Here is a 24,852-nt window from a genome sequence, read left to right as displayed (position 1 = left end):
ACAAAAATTTGCTGCAGCCAAAGACTTTGCCACCCTGCTATAATCGCAGCACTTTCCATCCCATTATAGCTTTACACCTTAAAATAGAATGCAGTTTTTTTAGCTTTAAGAGTTTCTTGTTTTCAATCACTTAGTAGTATTATTTAAAATATATATATATATATATACATTATTTATTTAGGAAACAAATTATTGCTGTAAAGGCATATGAGAAGTTAACGTCTATGAAGTGCTGCTTCTTTGCTCCAGTGTTGCTTAAATTAACTGAGAGTGTGCATTCTGTTGTGATGCAGTATTTATTCACGTATGGAACTAACCACTGCTGCTTATGTCTAAATGCCCCTTTTTGAATCCTCAGCTGCCCAAACAACTCAACAGGCAGAATTAAGGAGCTCACGGAATAAGTTAATGCAGACACAAATTGCTGTATGAGAGGTCTTAGGCCTTCTTTTCCATAAAGAAGGCATAAAATAGATGGATGTACTCTAAGAAGTAGGATATCCCTTAAAAAAGCACACAAGGTATACATTTGTATAGCCTTGGCTAATAACCTAAACTAAAGCCATTTAAAGAATCTTGTTTCTTAGTGGCATTAAAAAAGAAGAATTGTTATGGTTAAAATGAATTTCCAGATAATCAGTAGCTTTACAGAAGTTACAGGGAAGATGAATGTTTCATTCTGTTTAAATCAAGTCATCCTGCTGTCAGTAGAAATCTCAGAGGTTCAGCCTTGTGGAAGGATTTAAAGGCAACACTTCAGCAATAATCGGATTAGAAGGACTTGCATAGCTACGTGGTGTAAAAACCAGATAAAAGAAACCAGAGTTCAGATTTGCCACAAAGAAAGGCAGTGAGCTGTAAGGTGCAGAACCTGAGGCTGATTTTGACAATTACCTGGAGTAGGGATGCCTGCAGATTTCAATGGTTACTGGAAAATGATCAGCAATGACAATTTTGAGGAGTATCTCAAAGCACTGGGTAAGGTTCCCTTCATGTTTCTTGTAAGTGATCAATAAATGCAGACTATCCTAATCTTCTCATGAATCTATTCTACTTGTATGGTCATAAAGCATTTTTGTGAGAAACAATTTCTTCAGGAACTAAGAATTGCTCTGTGCAAAATTCTCTTAAGCAGTCCACTTTTTGACATCACGGAGTTTCCAAGTGTAGTGACTAAACTACATAGCTGAAAGAGGTAAGTTGCAGACTTTAAATTTAAAACCCAAATATAATTTGAGAGAGTGAAAGTTTTGCGTGCTACAGAGATGGTAATGTACTTGAGGCGGTTTTGTGTGTTTGCGTGTGATGAAGTACATAAAAAGCTACTACTCCTGCAGAAATTCTAGTACCCTTATTAACTGTCAAATACAAGTAGCAAAACAAGGCACAAATATAGGCAACAGAAATGGGCTGTAGACTTTTTTTTTAACAAGCTGGCCTGAAATATCTGGACACTTACCTTCACCTAATCTCTCCCCAGAGCTACAAGCCTCTTTCTCTGGTAGATGTTCTGTATTAAAGTAACTCTCTTTTTCTTTTTCAGATGTAAATGTTGCTGTAAGAAAAATAGCAAACTTGCTAAAACCTGACAAAGAAATCTTTCAGAATGGAGATCATATGATTATTAAAACGCTAAGCACTTTTAGAAACTACATCATGGAATTTGATGTAGGAAAGGAGTTTGAAGAGGATTTAGCTGGGGTGGATGATCGCAAATGCATGGTAAGAATTAGAACTGTAACAACTGACGAAATAAAAACAAGGCTATTAAGGCTTTGCATAGGCTATATCTGTAAGCCTTTTCTTTTTTTGTGGCTACTCCTAAAACTATATTTATACTTCTCAGTTTGAGATGTGCATGGCTTTTAGCATGCCTTTACGTTAATGGAATATAATTGTAATCAGAATCATGACAAAGTTCTAGCAATTAATGAATAGTAGCTTCAATGTTCTCAGTTATTCTGGAATATTTGTTAGTCTGGAAGACATCTGCATTTAGATTTTCAGAATCTCTTCACTGACAGACGCTTTACAGTAGAAGAAATCAACTCGTTTCAGGGCCAGGTATCCTTCTCCATCTGAAACAATGGTCAGGTGCTCAAAAGCTGTTTTTCTGTGCTTGTTCCTTCCTGGGTGTATGTGGTAGAGCGATGTGTTCATTAGCCTAACTGGAACAAATCTTCACAATCAATAAGCTAGCACTGAGGTCTCTGCGTTATGAGCTCTGTTTGCCTGCCAAAGAGACAATATTTTCCAGCTTATTGATAAATACCCGTTAATTGATAGTTGATTGATAAATACCCGTTATCAGGGAGAACTTGAGAATACCAAGTTCTCCACATATATACAGCTGGACATTTTCTTTTGTGTTTGAGAGCATAATGCCTGTGATATCCCACAGTGAAGATAAGTAAAAGAAAATTATTTCAGCAGGGAATATAGAGAAGTAATACAAAATAGAATTAATAGGTTTCCAGTCTTAGAAAGATGTACATCTATGCAGCGTGTTATTCTCTAACACTAGACTAACTTGCTTTTGCTCTGTAAATGGCAGGAAAGGGAATGACCTGGAAGAATAGGGCAAAAAAGGGGCAGGTGAGCAGCAAGGAAGGTTCTCAACTAATCCCTCTGTACTCCTTGTTATAGAGCATAAGAGCATGAAACAGAAAAAAAAACTGCAGAAAGGTGAAGTGTATGTGTGTAAAGGGAAGGGCCCAATATCATATGACTTCTGGAAGGCTCTTCATTTGCGATACAGACCAGATCCATTGAGCAAATATGAACCTGAAGAAGGTCTTAGATTTTCTTGGCTAAAGTGCTTTCAAAGATAGCAATGGTCAACTTATCTGCTTAAGGGCTAAAAATATGCAAAGTTCCCATTGTTTAATTCAGTGAACTACTGATATGCATGTGTACAGAATTATCTCCAGCTAAGCACTACTTATACTTAAGGACCATTAAACTCCCCACTAAAACATCCTTTAACTGGCAGAATGAAGTAATTTTGCTAGCATGAGCCTTCAATGAGTTCTCACAAGCTCTATCAGGCAACCACTGTGCTTAAATAAATAAATAAATAAATAAATAAATAAAATAGAATTCGGAAGACATGAAAATGTGGCCCCTGCCCAGTCCTGCTTCTGAAATGCAGAACAAGTAAAACATGTAACTCTTGGTTCTCTGAAACATTTCACTATTTGTAATAAGCCAGTATTCTCTACTTGACATTTCTAAATTGAGTAATAGGAAAGAATGTAAAATATCGAATGAGAAGGATGAAATAAGAGACTATTCCAGTCATTTACAGCAGTTATTAGATTTGGAATAGAATCTAGTTTACTTCTAACTGTTCTTTAAAAAATGTATCTATTGGTGGTTTGCAAAATCACTCAGAATTGTAAACAGGATGTATCAGCATCGATTTGCCTTGGGGGAAAAAAAAGTTGTGGTCACGCTAATACTAACAATTAGTTTCTTTGTTAAGTATGACTTAGGCCTGCAACTTCAGAAAAGCTTTCAGAAGTCTCTCGTATCTCTTTGTGGTCTCCCACATCAGAAGATACCAACTGCAGCTCTGTAAGGTCAATCTAATCATTGCCTGTAATGTATCATACGCAATAGTTCAATTCTCTCATAAAAGGCATTTTTATGAAACCTCAGCTTTTCCAAAGAAAGACAAGTACAAGAAGTTGTTCTTGAGATGCAGCTTCAGTCCAAGTCTAGCAACCAAAATGTCAGCAAAGATTTGCAGTTTTAAGCAAAGGAACAACTCCATATGGACAGATGCCTTGTGAAAGGAGTGTTACGGAGCTGAGCTGATAAATACTGGAATACTCCTTGAGTGGTGGTATGAGGAAAGCCACCATAAGAGTGAAAGATGATTGTGGTTTTTGATGTTTCCTTTCCTTATACATAGGAGCTATGATGAATGGTTCAATGGCTTTTAGAAGCAATGGGAGAACAGTTGGACTAGATGATCTTGTCCTTTCCAACCTTTTCTGATTCTTATTGAATCTACGTGCCATAAATGGCGTAATCATTAATGTTCAGTCTATCTAATGGGAGAGTTTGAGTCATTTACTGTTATTTACATTGTGAACTGAGCAGATTGCTGGGCTGGTTCTCTCCTCAGTTACAAGCAGCTCAAGACAAAACAAGTACGAAGTAACATGGATACAACAAATTACATATTAAACATTACTCTGTATAACAGATCCAACAGGAAGAAGCTAGAGTCATCTAACTAAGGTTAACATCAGTAAAAATAAAAGCACAGTGGACAGGTTCAGTCTTCCTGTCTATGTCTCTAAAATTTTGTCCACCGTTCAGTTGTAAAACACGTCTTTGAATCTCCGAGTAATTACAATATTTCAAAATCAATAGTGTGCAATGAGTAAAAGCTGACCAGCTTTGCTGAGTCTAAATTTAGAAGAAAGGCAAAGGTATGACAATAACAAGTCTTATGACAGTGTAGGCTGCCTTTCTTCATTTTGCTTAGGGTTGTTTTCCTTATCATTGCTGGTCACTTAGTTTCTGCTGGAAGCTTTTCTGAGATAATTCAGATGGATAATCCTTAGCAGTTTTGGGTTGTTTTTTTTTTTTCCATCTTTAACCATCACTTTCTTGTCTGCAGCACGTTTTTGGATGATTTCATTTTCTTAAAGGGTAGTGATATCAATACTTCTATGATATGGGAAAGTGAGGACTTGCTTTAGAACATAAAATTTCTGTTTCCTAAAACCAAGCATTACGACAGCTGTCCACTCAGGAGAGAGCACTAATGATAGGCAAAGTGCTGCCAAAAAGACTGTTGATATTCCCTGTATTCCAAGCAAGAAATGAGTCCTGCCTAGTTTGTATTCAGGAAAAAATGTAGTGAACTTAAGGTACTCATGGCATAATTTGATTTATACTGTTGCAAGGTCAGAAAAAAGTGCTATTCAAATTACATGGCTCATTAAACTTTCTTAAACTGTTATTTCAGCAGGGTTCCTTTAATACCAGAAATGGAATTCACAGCTGTTAATCTAGTTTAGAGTAGGCATTGCAATGAATACTTTGCTGTTAGAAAAAGCAAGCACTTGGACACTTGGAATTTTGGTGGGGAGTCAGCATAGAATGAGAAGATGCAAAATGAATTTTTTTGTTAAGTAAGATGCAAGGTCAGCAATGTGTCTTTACTTGATCCCTGTGATTCAACGCTTACGTTTCTATACCTCTATGAATGGTGTCACTTTCTTTTTAAAAATTACTTCAATTTGTTGATTTGGGCTTGTAAGTATTTTCTCATTTACTATATTGGAAAAAGCTTTGTTCTAGAATGGTAACTGATGGGAGATGTCTTTGTATATATGTGTATACTCTAGACTTCTCTCAAATCTTCTGCTCCCTTTCTCTGCAGTATTATCCCCAGCTTCTTACTGGGCTAATCTCTGACTTTAAGGGGTTTTAATTCAGAGGAAGTAGCTTTCAGGTAGTTTTGTGTTTCTGACCTTTTACAAACTACTGGCTCCAGGTGAGGAAGAACAGTTCTCCAGTCAACCTCTCTGGGGCTCTAGCGAGCAGAGATCCAGCCTTGAATCTGTCTCAGGCTCTCTCAAACTCCGGTTCAGTCTCTGTGCCTAAGTAGAGAGGAGCTATTTCTTCTCTTTTTTTCCTTGTTTTTGTCTGTTTCACATTGCAGGCCTTTTTTGGCATTACTGCATATTAGCAGTAAGTGATATGCTCAGCACATTTGTGACATGATGTCAGATGAGATCTCTAGAATATTTTGTCATACACATTAAGATGTCATTAACTTCAAATGTTGCAGCGCTAGATTCATTTCTACTACCTGAGACTAACTGTAGGCTTTGAGCTAGTTGCTCACAAAATTACTGCTAACTGTAATGAACTGTTCTGAAAGCTCTGTGGGCAGGATGGTTTTGAGTGGGCTTAGCATTTCAGCTTCACTATCTCCTACAGTTCTCCAGGTGCATGTAATGCAGTGTGCAAGCAGAAATAATCTGATGAAAACCTGAGAACCTGACTTGCCTAACTCCTTTTTGAATGAAAAACCATTAGTGTTATGCACAACTGCTTCTTGCTAAGCTTATGCAGAGAGCAAATCAGTTATGCACGTTAATTTAATAAATGTCTTAGAGTCAGTTCTGATCCTTGCACAAAGTGAATTAGATTTGTTTTCTACTCTTTTCCTGCTGATATATCCTTCTGATATAGGATATCAGAAGTCATCCCATTTTTTAAGATGCTTACAGTTTTATTTCAATAACAAAAAACCTAACCATTCTTAAGAAATAAAACACCATGTGCTAACCAGAATGCTTATTCCACTCCTCCAAAGCCTGGAATGTCACTCCCTTTCCCTCTCTGCTCCTATGAGCAAGGATTCAAAATAAGCAATTTGAACATTTTAAGTTCTGACACTGACAGTAGCTTACCCTTTGATCTAAAACTTGTCATTGCAGTTCTGTTTGCTAGGAATGGAGATGCTGACAGTCACCAAAGCAACACTTCTAGAAGTGTCTCTCTTTTTTTTTTTTTTTTTTTTTTTTTTATTACAGTGAATTTCACTAAGCTTATCAGTCAGGTACAGAATGCCCACATTTTAACCAGCTTGTCTTTCAATGATCTGAGCTTGTAAGTTTGTGATGGCACACAAACACATTTCAGAGTTCTATAGTTATAGATACCCATTATGATATGTCACGTGTGCCAGCCCCACAAAAAGCTGAGAAATGTTCTGTTTTGTGCTACCAGCGTTTTCCTATTAGTTAACTCTGGAAGTTTCTGTTGCTGCTTGGCTTAAAGCAGGAATGATTAAATGGGAGGTTAGATTTATAGCTGCTTTTACAGGGTTCAACTGAAGTTGGTATGCGAGCGAAAGATTGATAAAGGCTTCAGCATCCTCCCTAGCTACAGGATAGCTAAACACGTATAGTCTCTCTCTAGAAACGATATATTGCAATAAAGTCCAAGAATCCTATCACTCATTTTTCTGTTGGAGAATGTTTAATAGATGTTTTTGTGTAGTAGAGACAAAACAAGCCCACATATTATGTTTTTTGAGATCTGTCTCTTTGGAAGACGTTACGTTAAGTGAACTCTTATTTCAAATGGATCTTTGAGGTATAATACTACAATAACTTCACTTCTTAATTTTCAATACTAACAGAATAATTTGTTAGATTTTGGGAAGAGTGACTGGAATTCATGGGATGATGATGAACAGAGCAAACAAGCAGTTTATTTCTCTCAACAGATAAGTGATCCTGACAATTAAGAAATGCTTCTGCAGTTTTTTCAGATTGTCAGGCTTCTCCTTTGTAGCAGTTTATCTTCATAATCCTAAGCTGCTTTTATGTAGAAAAGAGAAATTTAGTATCTTAATTTAATTAGAACTTAAGGTAGGAGGAGTAATGGGTTGTGGGCCATTCATATTTCTGAATCAAATTTTAAGATCAGCTGGATCTTCAAACAATTTGTACTTTGGAACCTATTGACCACGTGTACTGATAGTTCCTTATGGAAACAGTAGTCTCTTTCCATTTAAGTTCTTAAATATAGTAGTGACCTTATTGGCAGCTGCTTACATTTTCCAGCATATTGCTACTTTGTACTGAAACACAGTAAATCAGAGCCAGAACGCAGTCAAGAATCAGGACAACTGAAAAAAACAGCCATAGTACTGGGTTGCCAGATAGAGACCTTATCTTGATGTTCTTGGTGATACATCTCTATTATTGCATCTTTCAGGATTTTCACTCTGTAGTGTGGTGGTTCATGCACTCACAGAATCACGGGGGTTGGAGGGGATCTCTAGAGATTATCTAGTCCAACTCCACTGCTAAAGCAGGTCCAGCAGAATAGCTTATATAGGAAGATGTCCATGCAGGTTTTGAATTTCTCCAGAGAAGGAGACCCCTACCACCTCTATGGGCAGCTTCTTCTGGTGCTCTGTAAGCCTCTGAGAAGGTGAAACCTCCTATGCTTCAGTTTGTGCCTGCTGCCCCTTGTCCTGTCACTGAGCATTACTGAAAAGTGTGTGGCCCCATCCACTTCTCCTACCCGCCGTGCTTATGAGCGTTGATAAGATCTCCTCTGTCTTCCCCAGTCTGAACTGTCCCACATCTCTGAGCGTTCCTTCTCAAGTACCAAAATTGGTCTGAGCAGGAGGATTCAGAATTAAGATTGTAGTCTACAAAGGCTCGATGAAGTCTGGACCACCATAACTAAAACCTCATACGACCTTGCCAAGCCTTTCAACTGGTTTGCAAACAACTGTCTATGGAAAAAAAAAAATGGGTTGAGTTTGAGAATGAGTGGGCTGTGGTGGAAGAGTACAGCAGCTTTCTTGTAAGTGAAGTGCCTGGCTGCTGCAGATCACATTGGAGCCAGACACTCAAAGCCAGAATCCAGAGCTATTACTCTGTCTTCCCATGTGGCAAATCCTCCTGGCACTTGTGCAATTCCATCTTGCTGAAGGTGACTGGAATTTCCTGACTCCGAGTGTTTAGTTCAGTAGGTCTTTTTTTTTCAAAGCTATCAAAACTCAAAAAAATCTTATTTATGGAAGTATTGCTTAACTGCTATGGATCCTTACAACTTCAAATCAATTCTGGCTGTTACAGTCTAAATCTACTGAAATTAGCTGCAATTTGTCATAGCACATGTAGAGAAGGAGCAATGAAATTACTCAACTTAGTAAGGTTTGCCTCAGAAGTCCATGAAAACAGCTACTGTAAACATGGACCTAAATAAAAAAAAAATCAAAAAAATAATTGTAAGAAGGCAGAAGATTGCTTTAAGTAGTATTAGAAATTAACTGAATGTCTTTATCACAGATTTATTTTTTGACTCTAGAATATCTAAAATGTTATGGTAGATATCTCATTTAACTTGAGGCTCTTTGAAAAATTACCTATAGATTTCATTCTTCCACTTGATTTTTCTACGTGTTCCCAGTATTTCTGGATCAGACTTTTCTTAGAAAACTAATTTTGCCTAATTTAGCTGTGGAATTGAAAGAGCAACAGAAAAGCATCTGTATTTTTTTGCTTGACTGTGCTCTTTTCTCAGTATTTTATGTCTACAACCTACCAGCTATAGATTTGGTGACATCAAAGGAGTTGCTAGAGAGGTGACAAATGCTTAATGTAGTTGTTGCCCTCCTGTTAGCAATGCAGAGTACGCCTCCTATGCAGAAGGTCACAGGTAGTGACTGTGATGCTAATGAATGTGTTTTCACCATTGCATTATAGTGGTTCTGATATCAACGTGAGTTTATTCCATCAACGCTTCAGTTGATGAATATTTTACCTGACAACTGCTTACCAGATGTTTTTATATCACTTTGATAGTTCAGGTGAAAAAGCCTTATCTTGAGCATCTAATTACTATCTAATTGGATACACTGCAGTGCTTGACTGAAAATTCTAGAATATTTTATTTGGTGTTAGTTGGAAACAAAGGACGCATCTCAAAGTGGATTTTCCTGTATCTATCTGATCTAAACAATTGCTTTTCATGGTTTAATTTTTTCCTAAATCATAATTACAGTTGTAAAATGATTAGTAATTCCCATAAGCACAGAATTACTGAATTGAGACAGAGCATGGATTGTATCACGCAGTCCTAGGACACTGCGGTCATTTACTGCGCTGTAATATAGAGACAACACTGTGAAGGGAAGCAGAAGAAAAATGGAAACTGTACTGCTGTGTTTCTCTGAAAGATGGGAAATCAATAACATTTTTGATGAAAGATAGTAGCTGCAATTCATATTTGTAAATGTAGTACGTCAAAAATCTATGTAGCTTCAGCAGAAAATGTTCATTGGCTACTTAAGGAGAAAATTGTATTTCATTCACCCGTAAAATACTCTAGGTGTCTTCAGCTGCACAGCACACAAGCTAGCACATAAGGAACAGCCAACATGGGAATGGGAAACACTGTGCATTGCCAACATCAAATGTTTATGCAATTTGACAATGCAAATTTTTCTGATAAATCAGTTTGTTTGATGAATATTTCAGTAAATCACACAATTCAGTATATCTGGCTGTCAAGGTCAACGTGCCTTAGCACTAGAAGCTGGAAGTATTACCTACTGTAACTTGACAAGATTTCACTGCTGCTATTGCCACTTGATCTAATACTAGATCAGATTGCCTGGGGTCTCATCCAGCTGGCCTTAAAAACCTCCATGGACAAGGCATCCGCAACCTCTCTGGGCGACCTATTCCAGCGCCGAACCACTCTCTCAGTAAAGAACTTCCCCCTGACATCTGATATAAATCTCTCTTTAGAGAAAAATCAGCTTAATACAGAATTTGAAGGCATAAGAGAATCCAAGCACCGCCTGTTCGTAGATCTTAATTGCCTATGTTATCTCCCTACCATTCTTCTTTTCTTCTAGACATCTTTTTCTTTATGCTGCTATTATGCTGTTGTTAAGTTAATGTGGGAATTTAAAGGGACTCTGTGGAGAATGTCAAAAGTGGTGGGGAATACATAAATAGTTTATTTTCTCACTTAAAATAGGAACAGCATATTAGCAGTTATGAACACAAAAGAAAACCTACATTTTTGGAGCTACAGTGTTTCTCCCAGTTAGTAGTCAGTGAAAAAATATTCCATATACACAAAGAAAGGAGTGTCTGTGCCTAAAGGAAAGCTCTAAAATAATTGTTATTTACAACAAAAGGGCTGATATTTACTAATTTTTCTGGGATGTTGTTATGTTCTGTCTCAAATATTTGAAAATAAGGTAAGTATTGCTGTCTTTGTTGCTGGGAAAGGGTAGATTACTTGCAGCAAACAGTGCACTTACAATAGCCATAACAATTCCAACCTCAGAGATATTTGGAATTGAAGAACTTACTGTTCCTCTTTGATCTGACTTAAAAGAGAAATTTCTGTCTTTTGTGTTATTTGGGTCTTATATCAGAATTTAGAATATCACCTAAAGAAAGAAAATATAAAAATCCTACCAATTAATCTTATTGTCATGAAGCAGTTGTTTCTGCTAACAAAGAAGATAACGTGTTCTTTTGCCATATAATATATTCTGTCCTTTATAACCTTCATAGCAAATACAAAAATCAGACACTGTACGGCATCCTCACATCCCATCAGTAGTTATATTTCTGAGAAAGGAAGAAAAAGGATAACATCTGGGAATTCTGATAAAATGGCATGGGTAGTGGTCAGTGATACTTTACTCCATGTGGTTGTCACTGGATCACCAAAAGCAGTGTCTAATCTTGATTAGAAAAACCAAACAACAACAAGGAGAAAAAAGTGTTTTCTGAGATGAAAATGTTTTTAAAACTCTTAGAGGCTGAAAAAGTTCTTTGAGTTGCCACAAACATTTCTCTAGTGTCCCCAGGTCTACTAAGACAGCGAAGTATCAAAACTAGAAACTTCCACAATAACTGACTTTGCATGTGAGTAGGTCTAATAACATTGGATCTGATTTTATGATGGTATATTGCCTCGGAACTCGCATGTAATGGTACAAAATTTAACTTTACAGCTAATCTAACAATTTATCTATGATTAAGTTAGTGCTTAATGGATAGAAATAAGCACTGATACTAAGAAAATCTGCATATGCAAATGACTCATTTCCCACTACCTCTTGCATCTGTAGGTCCCTGGCAGAAATAAAGTTTACTTTCTGATATATTCATGGTTTAGAATCATCAGAAAGCCTTGAGATATAAACTCAGTGTTGTTTGTTATCTTCCACTTTCCAACTGGATATCTGTAGATTCAAAATAGATACGTAAACCGACACTAACAATGGCAACCACACGGGCTGTCTTAAGTACAGCTTTGCTGCAGTGTGTTGTTCCCCCCTGCATTAGCATTTTAAACCTTGAAAGGAGATGGCATTTTTAAAATGTTATCTGCTACTAGGTTTAAATGCGTTATTTTACATGACTGAACAGAAAAAACTGCCACTGCATTTTACAAATCAGAGAGATTTTTAGTGAGGACAAATAAGGCTTTTGTGGAACTCTCGGAATGTGTCCAGAGGAGGGCCACTAAGATGATCACAGGGCTGGAGCACCTCTCCTACAAGGAAAGGTTGAGGGAACTGGGCTTGTTTAGCTTGGAGAGGAGAAGGCTGCAGGGAGACCTTATTGTGGCCTTCCAGTATTTGAAAGGAGCATATAAATAAACAGGAGGGGGAATGGCTGTTGACAAGGGTGGACAGTGATAGGACAAGGGAGAATGGTTGTAAAATAAGGGGAGGTTTAGGTTGGATATTAGGAGGATGTTTTTCATACAGAGGGTGGTGAGGCACTGGCACAGGTTGCCCAAGGAGGCTGTGGATGCCCCATCCCTGCAGGCATTCAAGGCCAGGCTGGATGTGGCTCTGGGCAGCCTGGGCTGCTGGTTGGTGACCTGCACACAGCAGGGGGTTGGAACTGGATGAGCATTGTGGGCCTTTGCAACCCAGGCCATTCTGTGATTCTTAAGAAACCCCATGTGGTTGAAATAGATTATATTGGATCACTCCTAATGCCTTGCCTACGATTATCTTTGTTGGCACTCTTTCTGGTGATTCATTTTTCCATGCTTGTTTAGCCTAAAGCTTCCCATGGGTGGAGAATTCTGGCTGTACTCATTTATAGATGGGTGGCTATCATACTATCATGGTTATCATTTAAGAATTAATTGCTTGTGACATACACAAATTAAATAAATAGGTCTGCATAGTTCTTCAATGTTGAACCTACTTTAATTCATAGAATGAAAAATGTAGGATGGCTTCTTTTCTTAGAAACCATGCAGGATGGATGCATTGTTTTCCTTTAATTAAATAGATCACAATTTATCCATATTGGGCTGCTTATACAGCCAGTGGCCTGAACACTTACGCAAGGTAGACAGTAAATCTATAGCTAGTCCTCAGATTCATTTCATTCAAGCTGGTTTGAAAGCAGTGTGCTAGCATCTATGCTAAGCTATCGTAATGCAGCACAAACTGCCACTAATCTTTCCTTTTCCACTACAAAAATTCTACAGAATGTTCCTGTTTTTACCTTAGGGAGAAGTGAAAAGCATACTGTGGATAAAGACTTGTCACAATAACAAAGTGGAAGGATGCACTCTCATATTCAAGTAATTTTATTAAGTTCTGTTGAACTACTCAAGGCAGTGCAGGTATTCAGGAAAGCGCTGCGCTACATCCTGCAACACCTTAACTGGTATTCTACCAGTCCTGGCTCAATTACTGCTCCAGCTAAACAAAACAGGATACTGGCAATGTTATCAATACTGATACTTCCACACTACTCTGCTCAATGACAGAAGACAGATTAAGATATGGGGGAAAAAAAAAGCCCACTATTTACAAGTCTTTCTTGTATAACTGGAGCTGCCAGTCAGTGGGCTCTGTGTTCAGGTAGATCAGCTGAGCAGTCCTTGTGGTGGAAAAAGACCTGAATCTCAAGTTTTCAGCTCTTCTTATGAATACAGTGCTAGGCTGTACACCCCTCCTGCTGTTGTATTTGTCAGCGGGGAAAAGAAGTGCACTTTGACATAATGATTTTTGTCTGATTGTTTTTCTTGCAGTTAAACAGCTTTATCTCACCCTTGCAGGTTTTGACAGGCAGTTGGGAAGCAACTTGCTCTTTAAGCAAATTTCTTTTGTAATTATCCTAATTACTACAATGCTCTACAATTATTCTTCTTATGAGATTTGTTAGTCTGTTATATTAGAGAGTAGCTTTTCTTTAAGGAAACTAATCAAAATATCATGAAATACTGCAGTAATGCTGAACATGCCCATTTTCTTAGACCACGGTTTCTTGGGATGGAGATAAGCTACTTTGTGTACAGAAAGGAGAAAAAGAAGATCGTGGTTGGACTCAGTGGATTGAAGGAGATGAAATGCACCTGGTAAGATCATATAATGGGTACTAAGTGCCATCCTTTCATTTACTGAAACAAGATGTAGTGCTGTGTTATCTTGGCATTCTTTGACATACTTAAGTGTTGGTGCTGTATTTGACTTGCTTCTAAAGTAGTAATTTAATTTGGTACCATTATTCTTTCAAGTCCCTTACAAAAACTGCCTCATTTCAAAGCAGTACTCTTTCTGATAACTGTTCAGACATACCGGTTTGAAATGTTTACACTGAGGAAACCATTTAGCAGAATGGTCCTTGTACACTCTGTGAAATACACAATATGGGAGCTTGTAAAATTACCTAGCGATAAGCCGTAAGGGGAAAATATACCATTCTTCTTTTAAAATAGTTACAGCCCAAACTGCACTATAGCCCAGACAACTAAAACAGCAATTAGGCTTCTGAAATGTCATATTATCTCTGATCACCGTTTCCATCTTTCCAAGTTAACAGGATCTGAAAGAAGATGCCTATTCTTTCTTTACATAGCTCTTCATGGCATACTCACTCTCTCATTACTTTGGATAAAATGCACTCTTCCTGCTGAGAAAATAAATCTAACTTTTGATTCATTCTTGTGGTCGGTAGTTTTAGCATTCAACACTCCAAATTAATATTTTCTAAATATCCAAATCAGGAACTGTTATAGATGAAATCTTTGCAGAAGTACCCTAAGCCTCTTATTACCAAGTAAGAAATAGTGGAAGTCCCAGAAACAAGTTTGGAGAAGGAATGTATGTAATAAACCTTACCATCTGGACTACATACTTGATGTAATGCAGGTAGGGATGGAAGTAAATTTATAGTTGCAGTCATGGCCTCAACAGAAGTAGAGGTGAAGCAATGAAAATGAGACTGCAGAATTTCCTGTGTTTATATGTCACAGTTTCAAGTGCAAGAGGAGAAGGGAGCCCCTTCTGCCTCCTTTTGAGGAAAAGAAAAATGGTCCAAGATAGGAGAGATTACAGATTTACTACAGATGGTGAAAGAATGTAAGATAATAACAAGACAGAGAGATTCAATTAATAACTCAAATGGGAGAGAGGAAGGCTGCCATCACTGCTGGAACTTGGAATAGCCTCTTCCCTGTCACCTGGAATTGGACATCACCTGGGGAACTGTGGAGGTTCCTGGGAATAACAGTTTTCTTGGAGAGTTGGAATTCATGTGAAAGTGCTAAAGAGCATAAAGGAAGTACAGCTCCAGCGTGCACTGTGCCTCTGCACCCAGTATCCTGCTGCAAGATGTCATATGGAATACTGATTAAACCAGAACAAAACATCCCCTCAATCTGCATGTGAACACTACAGAAGTTCCACACTATCTCCCAGATAAAAAGCACTTGGTACTGTGACCCCAACCAGCAGCCTTTTCAGAATCTCTGTTTGCAGGCAGGTTGCAATTAGCCATGCTGTGTCTGGCCCTGAAGCTCAGCTTATTCCTTGCTGTATTTAACCCACATGAAGCAATGGCACTAGCTGCTCTCGGATTTCTTTGGCCTCCATTTTGTCAGGTTCAGGTTCTTATCTCCCTGCAATCATTCTTTCTTCCCATTTACTACTCCCAACGCTTTTTTTTTTAAAGTCTAAACTTCTGCTGTCCTTACTCTGACTCATACGCTAGCCATACAACCTGGCCACAAACCTGCAGGCCAGACCATTTTCTGTGCTTAAAGCTGTCAAGAGTCATATCTGAGAAGTCATAAATTCAGACTCTGGTGCAAGTGCCACTGCTGTCCAGTGCCATCTTAGGTACCCTGACGTAACCTGACTGATCTGATGCTTTTGCTTTAAAAGGCTGTGAAGAGAAGTGTCGTAGCTGCCAGCACAGTCAGGTAGCCATGCACTAACTGACACTTGTACAATTTACTGCGAGCTGTCCGTAATGCACCCAAAAGCCAGTACAAAGTTACTTCATGCAAAAGAAGTACCCAAATATTTTAGAAGCCAGTCCCCAATATTTTATCACATTTTATATTTCATGAACTTCCAATTATGTCCTCTTTATTCCTCTGAATCCTCATTAATATAACTCTCTCCATTACGTATGCAGTGAAATAGTTCCATTTAGTATCTTTTGATCAGCCAAGATTACTGGGCCCTGTGCTTCTGAAAGTACTTTGATACAATGGGCAGTTACCTCTAAAAAATTGATACTTCGATAGTTTTATGATGCTACTGAACTTTACACAATGAGCCAAGTGTTAATTTAATTCCTTCCATGGTTCTGTAGAAAGTAGCACCACATCCCTTAGTAGTTTATCACCTCCTATTTTTACCATTTCAATCTATGGTCTGTACTTTGTAGTTCTTTTTCCTCCTTGGATTCTGTTTTATGTGAGTGACTTATTTGACCATTCTCCATTTCCTTTTGAGTTTTATTGCCATTTTCTATTGTATTGATTGCTTCTGCTCTGCAGGTTTTTATCTCTGTCAGCAGATCTCTTTGGACTTACTGCACACTCTTTCTTTTGGGTTCCTTATATACACAGTGAACAAAAACAGTTCCAACTAAAATCACAATACCAGTCTGCTTGTTTCATCAATTCATCATGAAACAACTTCTCTTACAACAGCCTGTGAATAAGGTTATTGACCCAGTGTAAGCTCTTCTTAATAAGTCATTTTAAAGTTTATAAAGAAATATAAGGGAACGTGCACAACTTCCCAGTTAACTATACCTCCTAAATTCCTCAAAATATTCTGACAACTTTATTTAAGTCTTATCTTGAAATAGGAAGTACAGTCCTGCTATGTCATATATGATCTTTGTCTATACGTTCCTTAAGAAGTTCCACCAATTTTCTTCTTCCAGGAAAACCAGTCAGCAGCTCTACAAATTCCCACAAAGTCTGTGCAACTCAGGTGTAACCTCAACAGTTGCAGTAATAGAGAAGATTAAACTGCATTTTCAGTGATGTTAGGTGAACAACAGTAGGTCTCATAAATCAATGTACATTCTTATGAGCAGTTAGATTAGTTAGCAAGCAAAGATTTTTTAAAACCTGCTACGGAAGACAGAAGACCAGTGGGCAGCATTAGGCATCAATATGGTGAAGTTCAGTCAAAACTCACTGCTGTGCTGTGGTTTATAGACTTTTGGCTGATTTCTGGGTTTGTAAGTTTGATCTACTGATCATCAACATACAGACTCAGAATTTGTTACTTAAATCCATCCCAAATACTTTGTTTATATGTCCAAAGTACAGAATGCTCATTTTAAAGACCTAAGCAGTTGCACACACAAATGAACAATAATGCCCCTGGAACACATTTGGTCTTCTAAGATCTGAGATCCCAAAGTAACTTCTCTTACTCCACCTTTCTCCAGACAATAAGCCCAAACCAAGTTGTACTATTAGGATTAAAAATAGGCTAAAATATGTACAAGATATACAATCTAATTTGATAGGAAATATATTGAAATTAACCTGGACATACCCATGAATATATAATGCACATATAATATGTAAAAGATGTAATTTTAAAATTATTTTCTCTTCCTAGGAAATAAGAGTGTGCGGAGTCAAATGCAAGCAGGTCTTTAAGAAGGTACAGTGAGCCTACTGCTGACACAGAAGTGAAGAAGCAAGGAGACTTGCCACCAAGTCTCCAAGCACTAGTGATGAACATCATCAATGATGAGAGTTAATACAGATGAAGATTACATTAGAACTGTATAGTCAAAAATATTTTTAACAAATTATTTTAAAGAAATAATTGCAAATAAATAAAGTTACTAAACACTATAAATGGGTGCGCACCATAATTCTTGACCACACAAAAACTGAGACTGTTTGATAAAAAACAAGATACTGTAGTTAAAGCCATGTGAGCAGATATTTTACTTGCAGTGAAAAATCTCCTTTCTGTAGCTTTAACAAGGGGCCTTAATGTAATCTTGTTTTTAGGCTATGAATTGTTGTAGGGAAGTGAATGAGGACTGCAGTATGTGGCTGACCAGAAATCCTCATCTCTCTGAAGCCAGTGAGAATTTTACCACCAGCTCCAATGGAGCAGTACTTCAGTGAAAGTATTCCACCAAAATGGAAGATTTGATTTCTTAAATTAAGTAAAGTTATGGATCAATAATCTGGAAAAACAGCAATTACAGAATTATGGCCAAGAGGCAATTCCTTTCCAAATGCTTTAGCCAATGACTGACTATTTGCTTTCTTCCTCTTTCTGATGAAGCTGACAGTAAGGTTATTGCTTGTAACTATGTAATTGTACTCACATACAAAAGAGATAGCTAACATTGCTTTGTACAATATCATTTTCATATTTTATTAGTACCCATCATTGAGCTCATCCTCTCGTGCAGCATATAGAAAAGCACTGACCTACTACTTTATACTAAACATTCTTACAGGTTTAAGTAGTAAGATGTCCGTGAATTTAGGAGGCTCCTCTTCGAAAGGGCATTTCTGAGTCTTTTACTTCTCTTCACCTGTTTTCGACTTAGGATAGCAATAATCATTTAATGTGATCCTCAGCTGTTTTATTCGTGGTTTCTGTGATTATTCACCATCTGATCTACCCCTCCCATTACAGAAGAAAAACATGAAAAGCACTAAGTCAGGATGTAGGATCAGAACATGAAATGATTAAGGAGTATGACTTGCATAATACCAAAGAAGATTCAGAAGGATTCTAAAACTATAAAGCAAATGCAGAGGATCGGGTAGAGAACTGAAACTCTTTATAGTAACATGATTTGCAGAGGAAATGCGATGCTCTCTTAACAGCAGGAGAATATTTTTTGAATACGCTGATTATGTAGTATCTAATATTGTAACCTGTGTAATGTATATATTTCATTTGGAAATTGTTGTGTTTTTTTCTGTTCGATTTGAACAAGTCAAAATATACACACTGATTTTACTGGGTGCAAATATGAGCATAAAATAAGTATTTTGGTACTTGAAGATTAAATAATTGATGTGAGAAAAAATCTAATCAGACCTGTACAACATGCATGTAAGCCTAAGAAAGGGCTGGTAAATTTTTATTTCATATATGTTAAATATTTTATATTCTTATTTTAGAAATCCAGGATTTCTTAATAGCTACCAAAATGTTTTACACAGACAAAGGAATACAAATTAGATTGCATTATCTGAAAACGTAGTTTTAATATTAAGTAATAATATGAAATGTGTGGTATTAATTATGAAATACCTTTAATGTCATTAAAGAATTTAATCTTCAGATATATAAGATCTATACTGTAGTGACACAGCTGCAGTATAGCAACCTTTGTGATTTCCACGCACTTTGACTAAGATTACACCACACTGTTCTCCCAGTCTTTTCTGATTCTGTGGCTCAAGCCAGAAGCTGCTGTCTCACTATTTAATAACCTTCACCATATTTTTCTTTCATGAAAATCTCAAGTCATTTTTGAGATCAATGCAAATATTTAGCAAACAGTTGTTTAAGAAATCTCTCTGTTCGCTTGAACCTGCTGCCTTCTGTTATCACGTAATTACTCCTAATTCTTGTACTGCAAGAGATACAAAATCACCATTCCCTGTTTCTGCCACAACCCTCAGATTTCTGTACCCCTAGTGTTATGGTGAGATAATTGCTCTAGCAGAATCAGAGTCACTACGTTGATTCCAGAGTATAAATTTGAATGTTTTTATTCCTAGAAGTCTTTTTTAAAGCATCGAAGACTCCCATTTCAATTCAAGCCACTCAGAAACACTCAACTGAAACACATGGGCTAACAGCATTTCTTCTAGTCTAATCCATTCATAGAAACCAGAACAGAAATAAGAGCTAAGATTGCAGTCTGCATTCATACAACTGTGAAAGATGGAAAATAATTGCTTTGAATGATCTGTGAAACATTTTTATTTTAAAATGAGCTGCCAGAATGGCAAATTCCATAGAACAAGGTGTGTTAGATTTCTAAAGAGTCTCTTATATGAGATGGAGCAGTAGAGAGTACCAATCCACTAGCATAGCATGAAAGGTGCATTCCAGGAGATACATCCACTTTCATCAATGCCTATCATTTAATTGACTCCACTATATTAAATTTTCTATATGGATAGTAAAGCAAAAGAGTTCTGCAGCACAACATTGGTAAAACTTTCCTAGCATGTATCGTCTTGTGCTGTTTCTTGGACAATATCACCTGTAATCACGTAAAGGATTCATGGCCATTATCTTCTATTACTAAAACACTTCCTCTTAGAATAGTATCTATGTGCTGCTGCTATTGGTACTTCAAGACAATTTTCAACCTCAAAGCAAATGTTTATTTAAGTAATTGACTCCTGTCTAGCAAAAAAGCACAAAAAAAGGAGAATTCCTTCAGTATCCTGTGATTTATCAACAAAGCGTGCACTCTTCTCTGTATTGATGCCAACAGCATCCACACTGGACACTTGAGCAGCATAGCTTTTAATTCCTTCAACCAGTCTGCCTGAAGATCAAGTTTCTACTCCAAAGAATGAAATTCTCTTTCAAGAGTCATATTCTTATTATAGCAGGTAAAGAAAGAAAAAAGCACATGGTTATTGAGTAACAGTAATTTACATAGCCAGAGACCATCTAGTTGTGCCAGTTGGTACAACACTGTTCTAATGTTTAGCCAATTAAAAAGCCAATATTGTGATAAGAATGTTTCAAATTTAAAACAGCTTATTTGAATGTTCAGTTAATTGAGAGTTCAAGATTGTAACAGAAGCATGAGCAATTAGCTATGGGTGCACAATCACAGAGTAGATAACATTTAGAACTTGATTGTGCATCTGTAGAAATACATACAGCATGATATCGATACCAGTAGTAATCTTTAAAGATGCGTAGTTCTTAAAAATGCTTTTATCAGCATTGTGGAATCATATTAAAAGCTTTTATGCAACAGTTTCACTTCCTTTCTTTCCCCTCCCCTTTAGGCTACACAAAGCAGCATTACAGAAGTGCAGAGATAAAATATAAGAAAAGCAGAGGAGATAATGCAAAATTGTAATGGAATTTAAACTGAAAGGTCCCTCTCTTTCTTGATGTTCCCAGCCATTTTTTAGTCAGTGTCCTTGCTATATAAAAATAGATACAATGCTATGGAGTCACCATTTGCAGTTTTTAGGTTTAAAGCATTGCATATGGGATGAGCTGAAATTTCACATTCAGTCAAGTGCAACAAGACTTACAGCAGTTCATCACTTTCCTTCTCTAATTCTAAATCAGCATGATTCAATTTATCTTTTCTTACAGAGACACTGATGCTTACTATCCATAACCATTACAGCTTCTAACACTTCTCTCCAGGCTGGGCTTGTTAAAGAAGTTAACACATTTCAGTAGTACTTCTGTGAAATAACTGTGGTCTTTCACTCATCTTGTCAAGAAATATGCTGTCATTCTTGATGCTGACATTTCCAAGTTTATTTTTGGAAAGAGGGAGAACAGCACCTTTTATGTATTTTAGAGTAATGTAGCAAAGCCCTTACTCAAACACAGCAGCTCCTCCAGACACCAGTTTTCAGGTACGACAGTGCAGCTCACTGCAATGTAGTCAGTCCTCTCCACTGTCTCACTGACAGCAGTGCTCATTAGAAACAGCCGATCACTGGGGACAGTCCTTAAAGGCCACTGCGTTAATCCTTGAAATCCCACCAGCTAGAAAGCCAGTCATCACTGGTCTTCTTTTCTGACACGTACGTTCAGGTAGTTCAGACCTAAACACAGAGACATACTCAGTTTCCGAGAGTATGATTACAGATCACTCTCTGAAAGAATTCTGAAAGATTTACTCATGAGTTTTAGACTTCTTGTACCTAAGAAACAGCACAAAACACATAACAGATTTTCACAACACTGCAGCAGTGACACGTTGTGCTAATTTTGTTAGGTTTCTTGAAACCAATCTCAGACATGGGGGCTGACTTAGGAGCTAGACAAATAAGGTCTGCAAGCTACATTTCACACTGCTGTAAATGATGCAGGAGCAGATGACTCATTCCCTGACGAGCAAAACAGAAAATAAGCAGAATACCAGAGTTCTTCAGCAAAAAAAAATCTCCAAGTAGTACGGCTCCAGCTCTTTAATTGTCATCATACAAAAGAAAAAAATCTTTGTCAGTTTTTGGGCAATGAAAAGCAAGGTGTCTCCATCCCAAAAACCTACAAGCAGGGTTATTTCACAGAATGTTTTTTTGCAACATACGTACAACGCTCTATAACATATTTTTCTCATACAGTGTCTGCCTCATAAACATTTGAAGCATCTCGTGACACAAAGTTCCATTTTTGTTTCCAGTTCCCAACATGATGTCGGATATTTTTTGACATTATTTCCAAAAGTATTTTGGTGACTAAAGCCACAGGTAGGCATTTAATTTGCTAAATGTTGCTCAAAAACCCTGCCAGGTGCTAACTGTAAGTTGAAGTTAATGGGCAATAAATACCTAATTTGTTTGAACGTCACGTGGATAATTTAGGGCAGCCTTTTTCCCTCCTCAGCCATACTAATGCTCCGAAAAATGCTCTCCCTCTGTAGCATGCTGCCATGCAGCACCTCCCACTGCAGTTTGTGTAACTTCAGGAACAGCTAAATGCCTTCTCAGTTACATACTCCCCCTATGTAAGTTAATGTGATTTAGCATAAAAACAAACAATTCATTTGGGGCTAACCACATTCCCTCATCAGACGTTACAGATCTGAAGGAATGACCAAATTGTGGAGAAGTGGAAGCAAATGAAAAGTTTGAAGTCAGTGAAAACAAATGACGTAGTTCTTCATCACAACAAAATAATCATCTACATTTCATCGTGCTTTAGAACAGTTTTCAGTAACAGAGCTGACCAAAGGTTCTCTACAGTTCTTCTCTTCGGAGAAGCATAATGGCTGAAGACCCTGGGCTGCTTGTATAACAAGGAGAGACTATAACTAAAAAAACAAGCTGCTACTAACAAGTGGCCTTTAGCAAGATTCCTTCAAACAGACTGTCTCGTAAGATGTTGCTCACCTGCTGCACAGCAACCCTCAGCCTTTTCCCTGCACTGGGGAAGACGCATGTAAGGCAACGAAAGGCCCACAGATGGAGCACATCCACTGCATTTGGAGATAATGGACAAGAGGTTTTGCAGAAGTATAATTTAGGATTGCTGCAGCAACTGGGAGAGAGCTGAAGAAATCACTAGCATGGTGCTGTGACCAGGCAATGCAGAATCAAGTAAGATGCTCTAAATTGATATATTTACTCTTTCTTCTGAGAAATGAATTCCAAGAAGAATTCCTGGTGTAATTCAGAAGACAAGCCTGCTTGATATATGTATTCCGTAGATGGAACATCAAAAGCTTATTTACTTTGATCAGTAATGAGAGGAATGGCAAAGACCATGTTGTCTTGGGATCACAGGAGAATACCAGCATGTTGTCCGTAATGGAAAAAGGATGCAGGTCAAAGATTCAGTCTGAAAATCGCTGCCTTCTGCAGAGTTTCTTGCAGGATGGCAGACTTCTTACCTCACCTGATTATTCTTCCCTTTAGAAATGTCTGTATAATCCAATGTTAAAAATGAAGGTAATAGATATCCACAGAAAAGGGCTCTTATTGTTGGAGGTGTTTCTCTATAACTCTTCCTGGCCTTGCTTTAACATTTTGGGGGTCTATTATGAGTTGTTGTGCAATACCTACCTATATTACACAGGACAAATAATAAAAAATAAAAAACTCTATGAAACAGCCTGGGCAAAGCAAAAAGATTACCCTTTCTTCATATTCTTTTCCTTTCTGGTTCAAGCATGTCCTTTTTCCAGAAAGTATATCCATGTAATGCTGTAGCCATGTGCCAGTTCAGTGCTTATTTGCTAATGATTTTATCTCTTTGCAAAGAAAGTACCTTCTGAAATAACATTTTTTTCCCTTATTTTTTTCCTTGAAAAGACAGCAAAACCATCTCTAATCGCACTTAGGATTTGAAAAGTAGTATCTGCACGCTCAGGTTTAATACAAACTCTTTTACTTTAATCAGACACCTAAGATCATTGCACTGTCCACATCACAAATAAACCTGAATGGAGTTCTGCAGGATACTGGGCTTTCTACCTTGATATCAAACACAATGCTAATTGCAGACAAAAAGGAGAAAAAGTTACGCACATTTGCTGGCTAGACAAAAGGCAGATTGCTCAGCTGCCTGCATGGTCAGACTAATGAAAGATGTATCAGTGCGGGAAGGAAGAATTATTTGGGGCTGCTTTCGTTAAATCTGAACTTTCAAAGCATCCCATTACAGACTCAGTCTAACGAGTATTTGTGTAACAGACACTATATAAAAGGCTGTTACAGTGCTATGGTGTTTCCTTTGAAACTGCAGATACATCTGAATGCCACGCAGTAATGTAACCTTTACTCACATGATGGAAGGATAAGCTGTTGAACAGAGATAGCAAATCAGCCTTCAGAGGCAATGAGCGTGTTCCAGTAGGACATGCATAAAGCAATATACGATTGCCCATTAATAGGCCTCTGCTGCCTTCCAATCGCTTTGTACTTTGCTACTGTATGTGTTACATCACAGCACTATTTGAATCTTTAACACTGCTTGCTGAAGATGTAGTTCTATAATTAGTAACAAGTAGGAAAAGATATTTTTCCCCTTCAAACTGAATATTGCTATAAAAGGCAATACTAGTATGCTTTTCTACCTTAAGTGCCTCCCTATCTGCAATCTCTCGATAGCAGAGTTAATTCAGGCAGCACTCCCCAAAATGATCATCTTTCCACTGGTAACCAACAGAACACAATACTCTGACAACCAACGCACTCTTTTCTCTGATGCAGCTGTCTTTTACTAGCAACAAAAAATGATGATCAACATCATTCTAATAGACATATAACTTACAACAAAGTCTTTTATTTACGCTTTGTAAGTTAAAAAATACTACTCAGATATACATTTTTACA

The 24,852-nt window shown here is 37.5% G+C and overlaps 1 protein-coding gene across 1 annotated transcript; it reads left to right on the top strand.

Moving 5' to 3' along the window:
• The first annotated feature begins 12 nt into the window (after positions 1-12).
• RBP1 (retinol binding protein 1) lies at positions 13-21,926 on the top strand. The gene is made up of 4 exons (XM_052686049.1): positions 13-978; positions 1,544-1,722; positions 13,813-13,914; positions 17,432-21,926. The coding sequence occupies exons 1-4, from the start codon at positions 906-908 to the stop codon at positions 17,483-17,485; spliced, it is 408 nt and encodes a 135-aa protein (XP_052542009.1). The 5' UTR covers positions 13-905; the 3' UTR covers positions 17,486-21,926.
• Positions 21,927-24,852: the final 2,926 nt, after the last annotated feature.

The sequence above is a fragment of the Tympanuchus pallidicinctus genome, unplaced genomic scaffold (genome assembly GCF_026119805.1).
Source record: "Tympanuchus pallidicinctus isolate F22 unplaced genomic scaffold, pur_lepc_1.0 scaffold22, whole genome shotgun sequence".
NCBI lineage: Eukaryota > Metazoa > Chordata > Aves > Galliformes > Phasianidae > Tympanuchus > Tympanuchus pallidicinctus.
Note: the sequence above shows the minus strand (reverse complement) of the source record. Positions and strands in the feature narration are given on the sequence as shown.

What these genes read in the sequence shown, in the direction of transcription:
- RBP1 (XM_052686049.1), top strand. Translation starts at nt 906, where the DNA reads ATGCCTGCAGATTTCAATGGTTACTGGAAAATGATCAGCAATGACAAT. An exon ending in TGGATGATCGCAAATGCATG is followed by an intron (nt 1,723 to 13,812) that starts GTAAGAATTAGA and finishes CCATTTTCTTAG; the next exon opens with ACCACGGTTTCTTGGGATGG. An exon ending in AAGGAGATGAAATGCACCTG is followed by an intron (nt 13,915 to 17,431) that starts GTAAGATCATAT and finishes TTCTCTTCCTAG; the next exon opens with GAAATAAGAGTGTGCGGAGT.